Raw genomic sequence first — 12,482 nt, forward strand, 5'->3', positions numbered from 1 at the left:
GTGGCTTGATGCTGCCCCCTGCTGACCAAAATTATATATATATATATATATATATATATATATATATATATATATATATATATATATATATATATATATATATATATATATTCTATGCCTTTTGTAGATAGTCATGAAAGGAAAAATATGTCTGTTCATTTTTCAAAGTCCTACTTTCAGCATGTTTTTCATACATTTATAAATGTCAGAGTTCCAAACTAATTATTTAATTCACCAACTTTGATTTGCAAACTAAATATTTAGCTTTCAAATTAAGTATTTAGTTTTCAAACTAATACTAATATTTAATTTGGAGCTAAATATTTAGTTTGCACCTTAACCTAAAACATGTACTGGGAACTAAATAATTAGCTTCCTGCGTAAATATTAATTAAATATTTAGCTTGGAACTCTAACATTTATAAATGTTGGAATAACATGGCAAAAATATGCCTTTGAAAAATGAACCAAATTATTGCTATTAATTTTCTACTGTGGAACTTTACTAATGGCACCCCATAATATTCATCATAAAAAAAGACAATGTAGACACAACATCTGCTTCAGTTTAGTAGGGGAGGAAACAATAACTCAGTTATTACAGTTTCAAATGTGGGACTCAGATGATGGACTTGATGCTCTGCATGAAGTGGAAGTGAAATATAAACATGTAAAAATAAAACACAAATAAAAACAAGAGTTTATTAAAAACAACAAACCATATCCATGTTAGTTTGCAGGTCACTTTAAGAGAGAAATCCATCTTTTTCTACATGACTTTAATATATAAAATGCATTAGTGAATTGAGATTTCTTTTAAATGGCTTGAACTCCCAGGTGTTGCGAAGACGCTGACGGTGGACGGCTCGCAGTCGCTCACCGTGCTGCCGAACCTGACGCCTGGGGTCACCTATGAGGTCACCATTGTTGCCGTGAAGGAGCAGAGGGAGAGTGAGCCTGGATCTGACAGCGTCACCACAGGTTAGCCACATGGAGCTTCACATCAGATTCAGTGATAACACAGAACTTCACTGTGTTTCATTGCACTGTGTTGACAGTAATTGCTCAAGTTCTTGCCAGTCTAAAGGGACAGAATGAAACACTTTAAAAACCTGGATAAAAACCTCCTGGGTTTTAGTTAGAGCAGCCTCAGTGTTATTTTATGCTTACAGTGTGTGTGTGGGTGTGTGTGTGTTACAGCTCTGGATAAGCCCCGTGGACTGACTGCAGTCAACATCACAGACTCTGGTGCCCTGCTGCTGTGGCAACCCGCCATCGCAACTGTAGACGGTTATGTCATCACATACAGTGCAGATTCTGGTACGTACACATCCAAAACCTAACCTCTAATCCTGACTGATGGTGATCCATTCTGTCACATTAGTGTGTGGCCTTGATTTATCCACCCACGTTTTGAGAAACGACACCATTTTGTCAGTGGGGTTCAGATCCAGGCGGCTTATTAATCTGTGAGTCGTTTTCTGATCAGTTCTCCACCATAGTGGAAAATCCAAGTTGCAGTAAGTTGATGTTTTGATCCCTGTTCTGACTCAGTGATCTTGGGCAGATCTACGCTGCGGTAGTAGCAACCCCATCCCTGAGTTGGTTTAAGATGCTTTAAGTTGACCATGGCTTTGGGAAAATAACTTTTAACCTTCCTGTAGAAGTACAAGTTGAAGTCTTTTTATTTTGGTATAACATTATGCCATAATGTACACCTTATTTTATATAGTACAAGCCTTTTAAAACTACAATATGTAAGTTTTATGAGAAATATGTTTTTTTTTTTTTTTTTACATATTTGTTAAAGTTATCACCATGCTGTGATAGTTTACTATAAGACAGATAATCTGTGAAAAGATTGATCTCTACTTCCTCTCTGAGTTACAAATGCGCTCTTACCAAAAACAATCAATCAGAGATAAGAGAAGAGGCTTAGTGCTGTCAATCATCCTCAAGAACCCACTGCTAAAAATGCTAATGGTAGAGAAACAGCTTACTGTTAAAGGAAAACTGTTTCTCCACTTTTCCTTTAACAGAATCATGTGATATGTTGCTATCTGCAGCATATCACATGATTGATATATTTACACTGATTATCTGTCTTGTAATGTACTATCACAATGTAGTGACAGATTTAACACATATGTAAAAAAAAAAATTCACATAAAATAATGCAGCTTTAAAGTGTATGTGGGGAGAAGCTGATGATGTTCAGATCCCTAAAACAAATCATAAACTCTAACCTCTGCAGGGCCATGTTGCCATTTGGCAGCTGAAGTCCCTCACTGACGAATAGTATATTGTGAGAATTTTGTGTTAACACTGGAAAGTTGAGGTGTTTTTATTGACAAAATGAATCTTTTCTTCATCTTCATTTACCATTTTATGTTTCTTTTTTTGTTTTGTTTTTTAACCTGAGCTTAACATTGGAAACCCGTCTTCAATTACCTTCACTTTAAACTCAGGTCACTTGTAACAGAATCACAGCAGTGCTTGGATCTCCTACACATCCGTGTCCTTGTGCTTGGTGAGAGTCTGTCTCTCTGTGTGTCTCCCAGTGACTCCAGTGATGGAGCGCGTGTCTGGAAATGTGGTGGAGTTCGAGATGAGCTTGCTGAAGCCAGCTACGCTCTACACTGTGAAGGTCTACGCGGTGAGGGACTTGGCCAAGAGTGCAGCCACCACAACAGAGTTCACCACAGGTCAGTAAGATGTCCAGCCTCACATGAAGACAAAGACAGTCTGCTTCCTGTTGACCTCAGTTCATTTATAAAATTCATTCTCTAGTGTCTTGCAAAAGTATTCACACGCCTTGAACTTGTCTGATATCGTCATGTTTCTAAAGTAACTCATTTAAGCCACTGTTTTAGGAAGGTGACAATATATTTTTTGATTTCAAAACCATAAACTTTAACATATGTGCTTAGTATTTGATATGATAGACCAACACAAAGTATTGCATAACTGTGATGAGTATGCATGACTTTCAAATCCAGTCCAGCCAGTTGCTTTTAGAAGTCGTCTGACTAGGAAGACATTTCCATGTGCTTGATTTAATCAGGAAATAAGTCTTTAATTTTTTGTATTTCTCTCTTTTTTTCTATATATCTGTTTCTCTCTCACTACTGTAATGTAATGCTCCCCACCAAAAGCCACCAATCAGAGCCAGGAGGAGGGGCTTACTTCCGTCAGTCAATCTCATGTACTCACTTCTCAATGTGCAAATGGTAGAGAAACAAGTTACCGTTACAAGAAAACCATTTATCCTCTGTCATCGGTGGCCATGCTAACTAGCCTTAGCATTCCCAAACAAGCTCTGACAGCTGCAGCGTTTCAGCGAGCAACATGGTATGGGGGGATGGATAGCAGCGCCGCACAGAGGGTGATTGACAGCACTAAGATCCACCTCCTGGCTATGATTGGTTGGTATATTTCTGTAAAAGCCTGTAGGTCCACTGAGAGATGGCAGATGAATTCGATTTTTCACAGATTGTCGCATCCTATTCTGTTAAAACATAGTGACCATTATAACAAATATGTAAAAACATTTTTTGCATAGGAGTCACATACTGAAGCTTTAACTTACTTGAAACTCCATTTGTGACATCTATAAATAACATGTAGCTGTAACGTACTGACACTGAGCTGACGGTAGAGTCTGCAGCATCCTAACACCAACAGGCCGCTCTGGCTTCCTGCTTCGTCTCCAGATGTAGACGCTCCTCAGGACCTGGCAGCCACCAACATCCAGACGGAGAGCGCCATGCTCACCTGGAAGCCTCCCCGGGCCGACATCAGCGGCTACCTCCTCCACTTTGAGTCTGCTGTCGGCACCATCCACGTGAGTTCACAGCAGAACTCCACACAAGTTGGCTTGTTCAGGTGATGTACGGCGATCTGTGAGGGGAATCAAATGTACGAGCGAGTCTCTCTTCCCTCAGGAGGTGGTCCTAAGCCCCACCGCTGTGTCGTACAACATGGCCGACCTCAGCGCATCGACAGACTATTCAGTGAAGCTGGAAGCTCTCGCTGGTCCCAAGAGGAGCCAAGTCATCTCTACCGTCTTCACCACCAGTGAGTACAGCCCTCTGTGTGTCGAAGCAAGTACACACATATGTACATATAAAACTAATAAAGTTTAAAAAGTAAGAGACAGTAAAGTGTACTAACACAACATCAAATATAAGTCTGTACTTGTTTATTTAGCTTATAAACTAAATATTTGATTCAGACCAAAATATTTAGTTTGAAAACTAAAAATTTAGCTCAGACTAAAACATTTAGTTGGGAAATAAATATTGAGACTCTTATTTAAATATTTATGAAAGTTAAATATACTGCTAAAAAAAATAAAGGGAACACTTAAACAACACAATATAACTCCAAGTAAATCAAACTTCTGTGAAATCAAACTGTCCACTTAGGAAGCAACACTGATTGACCCGATGAGGGTCCCCGTTGTCAATCAGTGTTGCTTCCTAAGTGGACAGTTTGATTTCACAGAAGTTTGATTTACTTGGAGTTATATTGTGTTGTTTAAGTGTTCCCTTAATTTTTTTGAGCAGTGTATTTAGTTTTCAAACTAAATATTTTGTTTAAAAACTAAATACTTAGCTTGAAAATCAAATAAAATCAAATATTTAATTTGGAACACTGACATTTCTAAATAACAAGATGAAAATATGACTGAAAAATGAACATCCGCAATTTTTCTCCATCACAGGCTAAGTAATGCAAATTATTGCTGTTAATTTTTTACTGTGTAACTTTATAAATGACTCTATATATAAGAAATTAATTTGTCATGTGTTAATATTGCATGGTTCCATTATGACTATCAAGATTGTTGTAATTATTATTATTATTATTATTATTATTATTATTATTATTATTATTATTATTATTATTATTATTATTATCGTGAAGCAATCTTGCTGTGGACAGAGGTTTTTGTCACTAGATGACCTGCCTGATGCAGACTGAAACACAACGACCTTAGTAGCCGCTGCATTAGTTTGTGATGTGTGTGTCCATGTAGCCGGCGTGCTGTACAGACACCCCAGAGACTGTTCACAGGCCCTGCTGAACGGCGACGCCTCATCAGGCATGCACACCATCTACCTGGGTGGAGACGAGAACCAACCGCTGCAGGTCTACTGCGACATGAGCACCGACGGAGGCGGATGGATCGTAAGCTTATCATTATTCTGGACGCTTAATGTTCTCCAATAAAATAGTAGTGTTTAAAAGTCTTGAATCATCTACAGGTCCTTCTCAAAAAATTTGCATATTGTGATGAAGTTCATTATTTTCCATAATGTAATGATAAAAATTAAACTGTCATATATTTTAGATTCATTGCACACCAACTGAAATATTTCAGGTCTTTTATTGTTTTAATACTGATGATTTTGGCATACAGCTCATGAAAACCCAAAATTCCTGTCTCAAAAAATTAGCATATTTCATCCGACCAATAAAAGAAAAGTGTTTTAATACCAAAAAAGTCAACCTTCAAATAATTATGTTCAGTTATGCACTCAATATTTGGTTGGGAATCTTTTGCAGCCTTCAATGCGACGTGGCATGGAGGCATGGCATGCCAGCCATCCCTGTGATGCATGGTGGTGGCAGCGTCATGTTGTGTAGGTGTTTTCTAATACAACAGACAGAATGAAAACTGCAATTACAAAACAGATAGCATCATTAGCAAAGAACATCATGAGGAAATATTGAAGGGCCAAAATAGTCACACAGTGAAAAAAAAACAAGGAAAAAAGAATTTGTTGGATTGGTCGTCACAAATTCCTGATCGCGCAGAAAAACTGATCAAAATACCAACATCTTAGAGAGCTATCCTTGTCTCTGCTGTTGCTTAGAAACCACAGATTGTAAAACAGTTACGTCTGAAAGGTTGTTCATCCTTTATATACGGGGTTTGTTCTGCAGGTTTTCCTGCGACGTCAGAGTGGCAGACTGGAGTTCTTCCGCAACTGGAAGAATTATACGGCTGGTTTTGGTGACATGAATGATGAGTTCTGGCTTGGTAAGTTCTTGCAAATCAGAGATTTGGGCTGAATCATGTGATCAGCTCTGTTCAAGAAGACTGATGTCAATTAAAAATAGAATTCCTTACAATGTGCTGCTGATGTGTTGTCATGGCATAATAATAAAGTGTGTGCTTTACTGTTATATAATTACGCTATTTTTTAGCACTAGTGTAAAACAATGTATTTTTCTACATGCTAGTAATATGTGATTTAACCATGTATGGTGAGTGATTGTGGGGTTCCATTCTTAAGGAAAAAAGTGATGATAAATAAGCAGAATTATGGTTTTATGTCCCATAAACAGAAATCACAGATCCCAAAGAGACATCTGATATCTGAAAAAGCAGACCACTGGATATCAAGAAAGGAATAATGTTTCTGAATATTGATGTCAGGAGTGACAGAGTGGTATGTAAGACTGGTGGACGACAAAATAACAGTGAGGCTGAGGAGAGGTGTGTGCTGGGACACACATAGGTCGATTTTAAGAGGCAGGATTACCTCAGGGCTCAGCTCGGACCCTGATCTTCCTGTTGGCTGTGGTGATAGCCACGTTTGCTGATGATGCTGTGATGTGTAATGAGAGGTGGTAGGTTGCTGAAGAGAGCCTCTGGAGAGGAGACAAAATGAAAATAAAAAGTAAAATCAAGAAACTGTTCATATGTTAGATTAAGAGAGAGGTGGAACAGTAGCAGCATTTTCATTACAGATGTCAGCAAGTCTTTTACAATATTCTACTCATGTCGAAAAAACACAATTTTACAGTTGCTATGTTTTCATTAAATAATTCAATCCTCTTTATTTAGACACAATTCTGGTCCATAAACAGACAGAACAAGAACAATAAAAAAGAAAAAGTATATAATAAGAAATTAAATTAAGATCATATCATGTCATATATCCATAAATCAGTCATGCTCTATCAACCAATCAAGGGAGACGATGGAGCAAATCCCTTATACGTGGAAGCGCCTACGTATGCTGCGTTTTGGGGAAATCGTAGTCAGGGATTCAACATGTTGGAATGACACACCACTTTTTATGAACTGTGTGATGCTGTTAGAGCTTGTTCCTGTTCCTTTCTTCAGCTTTTCCGCCTGTAGTAACATCCACCTGTTCTATGGTTAAAGGAAACGCAGCTGGTGAGGCTGCGTTTCATCCACCTTTAGCTGGGGTACTAAAGGTGGATGAGTTTAAATACCCAATCAAAGCAACATGCAGATTATAAGATGGCAGGATGGAAGCAGGAGAAGTAATCAGTGGCAAAGGGTAAGCTGTGAGGGAGAATGATGTCAGTAGAAGCTGTTCTGATGTAAGGTTTGGAGAAGAAGAAACTAACACCATGACTGGACGTGATGCTCAAGATCACAGTCACTGAAATGAGGACATGAGGAATGACAGCTGAGCAATTTGGAGACAGAGTTAAGACTGAGTCAGTTTGGGGAGATGGGATGTTGGTTGTGGTAAACATCTTGGACAAAGATGCTGAATATGGTGCAGCAGCAGACCAGGAAGACGACAGAGGAGGATTGTGGTTTCAGGAACAGATGATGCTGAATGTAGAATCAGCTTAAAGAGAGGAGCTTAAAGAAGAAGGGACCCACCATCATCAGTCTAGTTCCCACGGTGACTGACTCTGGTAAGATGCTCTTCCCTCCCTCAGGTCTGTCCAACCTGCATAAGATCACATCTGGAGGCCAGTACGAGCTGCGAGTCGACCTGAGAGACAAAGGAGAAATGGCCTTTGCTCAGTATGATAGGTTCTCCGTCTCAGAACCTCGGACCCGCTACAAAGTCCATGTGGGAGGATACAGTGGCAATGCAGGTAGGGCTCCTGGCTTTCAACTGCACTTTCCATTTATTCTGACATCTCTACATCACTTATGAAGGCCTGGCAGTCAGATTCTCCTTAAAAACAGACATGAATTTTTGGGCCAGCCACCGTCTAGTCCAATTTGTGAGGAATTCTTTGACAACTGTACACTGAAGCATTTTTAATAACAAGTTAATCCACATTTGATGCTCCAGTTAACATACTTATGTATGGCAGCAGGACTTAGCACCGTATTATGACATGGCAGGTACACAGCTCCACCTATCAGCAGGTCCTGCTGCAGGTCCTTTTCAGTCCTTAATCTGCCACCAGGTGGCGTAGTCACTGTTCCTTTTATCTACGAACTGCTTCCTGCTGTATTCATAGGAACACCATGGACCTTTTTTTTATCTTTGTGTTTTTTCCTTGTTTGTGCAAGGCAATGGTTTCTTCTTGGAAATGTTTGAGCACGTTTTTCAGCTTAGCCAAATTTTCAGCCTGCATGTAACTGTTACCGTCAACAGCTGAGGTCATTCTGGTGTATCTGGTTGATACTGGTAGTTGATTAAAAATAGGGTTTTCGCCAGTCAGTCTATTTTGTAGAGAGGGATCAACAACGATGCTCTGGGCTAGATGTTAGAGAGGTCTTATAGGGCCCAGGCTCTAGCCCCGGGGCCCACTTCTGTTTTATATCAGTTAATTATTTATTTTCTTATAATTAATCACAATGGTTCCAGGTCATGAGAGCCCAAATTTCATTCAGGAAGAAACAGTCAGAAAAGTCTCATAGTCAGGCAGCAAAACCCTGTGTTGGGGGTCACAAATAAAAGACAAATCAATGGAATGGGTCAACAAATAGCAGAGTGGTTGTGAATGAGAGGTTGTCTACTGAATCAGAGACAAACTCAGGCTACAGAGGAATGCAGTCTGACGGGTTAAACAAAGCAGCAGATTTCTACGAAAGATTAAAGACACCAGCATCACTTGAGTCATCAGCAGTCTGCTTTTTATGTTTTCCAAGAAGCTTGTAAAAACACCTGAGGTCCGCTCACTTTGTTTGATTCTTTGTTTTAAACTTTGTCACCTCTTTTTAACCACATCTCCATCACCATGCTGTGTTCTGTCCCGACTGTCTGCTCACCAGGCTTCAGTTGCCTTATGTTGTATCTTTTTCCCACTGATTAAATTGAAATGATTTTTTTGTAAAGTGCCTCAAGAGCACATTTGCTGTGAAACGGTGCAATAGATTTTAACTATATGATTTGAACTATATGATTTAATGGAACCAAATCATTTCTCCTGAAACATCATTCTGTTAACATCATACTGACAATAGTAAAGTGCTTACATACACGGTATGCACTTAACAGATAAGATTACTGATAAACAAAGTGGACACCTTTGTCTCTTGTTATTTTGGCTTCAATACTTAAGGAACAATGGTTAAGTCCTCTGAACAGCTGATGAGCCGTCAGATTAACATGCCATCTATTACTGGAGCAGCTCAGACACTTTCATGTTATTATATGTGTTCCTTATAAAAACTGTGTGTGTTTCCTAGGTGACTCTATGACCTACCACCATGGCCGTCCATTCTCCACCTACGACCACGACAACGACATTGCCGTGACCAACTGTGCTCTGTCCTATAAGGGAGCCTTTTGGTACAAAAACTGTCACCGGGTCAACCTGATGGGTCGCTATGGAGACAACAGCCACAGCAAGGTACAGCAGGGTTCAGTCCAACACAGACATATTGAGTTTGTATTTTATTTTATTTTTTCAATTTCACTCATATAAAGAAAGGTCAAACAAACTCAAAAATAAAATGAAATCTGCGTAAGGACAATGTGCCTGATTAATAAGGGCAGATCTATTCAGACTAACTCTACGCTTTGTGCTCTGAGTGATGTCATGCTAATTTTACATTATATTTAGAATTCTTAATTCCAAAAACCTTCTTTCAAATGGTTCAGAAATTGCAGTGATTTTTTTTTACTCATTTGACTAACAGCCTATTGTTTTTGACAGTTTTTGTTCCTTTATTATTTATTTATACATATACTACTCCTGGTTGCACAGATAGAACATATTAAAGTTGTCTTGTTTTCACATGTCTGACCAAGCTTGTGAAGCTATTGGTGTATTTCAGTGTGCTGTACTGGTGCAGCATTGTCAGAAAAATGTGTAATTCAGTACATTTATGGCTGTGTTTAAAACAAGAAACGTTTTAAGAAAGGTCAGCTGTTTTTCTGTATCGCGTCAGTATCTGAAGCGAAAAAAGTAGATCGGTATTACTTAGTCCTGGCCTCAAATAGATTTAAAAAAATCTGACCCAACATCAATGTCTGGCCTCACAAATGCTTTGCTGAAAGAATTGTCAAAAATGATCATGAAGCCCCTCCTAAGCCTCATGGGAAGTAATTCTAGAGGAGCCACAGTGTGGCCTGGTAGTATGGTAGACCCAGTGGTTTAAGAACTGGATGTTACTCAGTTTTATGTGAGTGTGTGGGCAGTCTAGCAATTTTTTTTAGCATTCAGGAGGATTGGTGTCTTCAAGAAACTCTTGCTGACTTCTCTTCAAGGTCACCTCCTCTCTAAACACATTACATGTCAGTGTGAATGTATTGCAGTTCCTAACTGATTGTAGAGGCTGCCAAAGCACTAAAAGTTGTCCTAGCAATTTGTCTCCTACTACTCTAAACATGTACCTGTAAAAGAAACTAAGCTATTTTGCGTTCTCTCACTTTATGCTCATCCCTCTACCCTGCCCTTCCTTCCTCAGGGCGTAAACTGGTTCCACTGGAAAGGCCACGAACACTCCATCGAGTTCGCCGAGATGAAGATCCGTCCGTCCAACTTCAGAAATCTGGAAGGAAGGAGGAAACGGTCTTAAATGACCCGGAGAGCACCGCCTCCACCACCACAACCATCATCATCAACAACAAAACACTACTACATCTGTGTGTGCCCCTCCACCTGTTCAATACATTCTCCACACACAACAACCGTGCAGCAACCAAAGCCTTCAACAAGAGCCCTCCAAACACAGCGTACCTCCCCACCCCTTTACCCACCCCACACAGGTCTGCCTGTTAAAGATGGTTGTTAATGCAAAAAAAATGCATTTTAATTTCCTTCCACATAGCGTCTACTCCCACACCAAAGACAGTAACTCCACCTCAGCAGTTTCTAACCCACTCAGTCATCCTGCTGCATTAGCAGGGAGGTGGACCAACAACTCGGGCATTACGTTGTGCAGAGTCATCGACACCGGCTCTCATCACGCTCACGCATCTGGAGTCTTACACAACAGAACTGTATGTTTACATCACAGTTTGGGTGATTCATTCTGCTGCTTGTATAAAACTGTTCACGTCTGATTCACACATCTGAAAACGGATATTTGTCAGACCACACAGAGCTTCACCTGACTCGACATCTGTTTGTCTTCATGTGACGTTAACTAAATCAGTTTCATTTCATTCCTCCCAGAGAACCTGCTACCACTCCCTCCCCCAGCAGCCAAAAAAATAAATAAATAAATCTAAACAAAAAAACAATCATGAAAAAGGTCTCCTCCCATTTCCTCAAGAAAGGCAACAACGTTTCTGCTCCTGACCTGGCCCCCTGCAGGCGGCACGCTGCAACTACAGTATTCTGCTTGAAAACAAGTTGAAGAACTGAGGAAGAAGTGTGTGTGTTTTTTTTCTATCATGAATCTGAGGCAGGACCTATCACTCAGTATATAATGGCAAGCGGTGATTACTTTTTTTTTTGTTGTATCTTTTTTGCAAAATGTGAATATAGTACTTATATGTGGATCAAGAGAATGTTTTTGTGATGCTTGAAACGTAAACATTTTAAAAAGGCCAATTTTAATTACATTTCAGTGTTCATAGTAAAGTCTCCATGATTCTTTTGGATATTAAAAAAAAAAAAAAAAGATTAGTGTTTGGACCGGCCAAAACTAGTAAACTAGTTAATCTTTGTACCCTTCCATGACCCAAACCCCCCCTCCTGCTCTTGCAGGATACTAAACCACTGACCTTCTAAAGAATGCCTGTGTAAATTAAGTTTGTTTTGATTGTTTCGTCTGTTTAGAATCGGGTGAACTACAGGTGTGTCTCTGTAAACTGTTAAAGAATAAAACCGTCTGGTTGAAAGACAAATTTGATTTTTGATTCAAGTTCTGCTTTTTTATTTCTGCAATTTTACCTACACATCACAATCCCTCCCACAAATACAGCTTACTACATTTGTAGGAACTGGTTGATTAACTAACAGCAGTTTAGAGTGCTGCACAAGTAACATGATCATTTTTACTACTGAAACCAAGTAAAGCCACAAAAAGGCATAAAATATGAGAAATAACCTTCACAAAACTTTAACTAGCCAAAAAAAATTGTGATTCTACTTAATCTATTATTAGATAGATGAGTCATTAGAAACAATTTGAAAAATAATAATTAAGAATTATCTATCATTCACAGATTTTTCTCTTAAGGTTCCCTTAAAAATGACAAGAGATGGAGATGTATCATATTCTGAGCTTCTCTCTTTAAAAACGTTGCACCAAGATCTGATCTTTACTAGATGGCAAAGTATCTTAAAAT

General features: G+C 39.1%; 1 protein-coding gene and 1 long non-coding RNA gene across 6 annotated transcripts in view; one reads left to right on the forward strand and one right to left on the reverse strand.

The window, feature by feature from the left end:
• Positions 1–12,043, forward strand: part of tncb (tenascin Cb) — a 115,678-nt gene extending 103,635 nt beyond the window's left edge. For all 3 annotated transcript variants that reach the window (XM_081611259.1, XM_081611260.1, XM_081611261.1), the window contains 10 exons: positions 838–981; positions 1,201–1,320; positions 2,562–2,705; positions 3,714–3,844; positions 3,945–4,077; positions 5,042–5,193; positions 5,953–6,049; positions 7,717–7,878; positions 9,428–9,591; positions 10,652–12,043. In XM_081611259.1, the coding sequence (XP_081467385.1) occupies positions 838–981; positions 1,201–1,320; positions 2,562–2,705; positions 3,714–3,844; positions 3,945–4,077; positions 5,042–5,193; positions 5,953–6,049; positions 7,717–7,878; positions 9,428–9,591; positions 10,652–10,762 (1,358 nt within the window). In that variant the 3' untranslated portion in view covers positions 10,763–12,043. The remainder of the gene's footprint in view (positions 1–837; positions 982–1,200; positions 1,321–2,561; positions 2,706–3,713; positions 3,845–3,944; positions 4,078–5,041; positions 5,194–5,952; positions 6,050–7,716; positions 7,879–9,427; positions 9,592–10,651) is intronic.
• Positions 547–10,716, reverse strand: LOC145552993 (uncharacterized). 3 transcript variants are annotated; one of them, XR_014089162.1, is made up of 3 exons: positions 7,658–7,772; positions 6,555–6,663; positions 547–5,659 (listed from the first exon to the last, which is right to left on the reverse strand). It is a non-coding gene; the product is annotated as an uncharacterized LOC145552993 (long non-coding RNA). The 3 variants fall into 3 exon arrangements; XR_014089160.1 differs by lacking the exons at positions 547–5,659; positions 7,658–7,772 and adding an exon at positions 10,614–10,716; XR_014089161.1 differs by lacking the exon at positions 547–5,659 and having other exon boundaries at positions 7,689–7,772.
• Positions 12,044–12,482: the final 439 nt, after the last annotated feature.

This window comes from Poecilia reticulata, chromosome 9 (genome assembly GCF_904066995.2).
Source record: "Poecilia reticulata chromosome 9, P_reticulata-male-v2, whole genome shotgun sequence".
Lineage (NCBI taxonomy): Eukaryota > Metazoa > Chordata > Actinopteri > Cyprinodontiformes > Poeciliidae > Poecilia > Poecilia reticulata.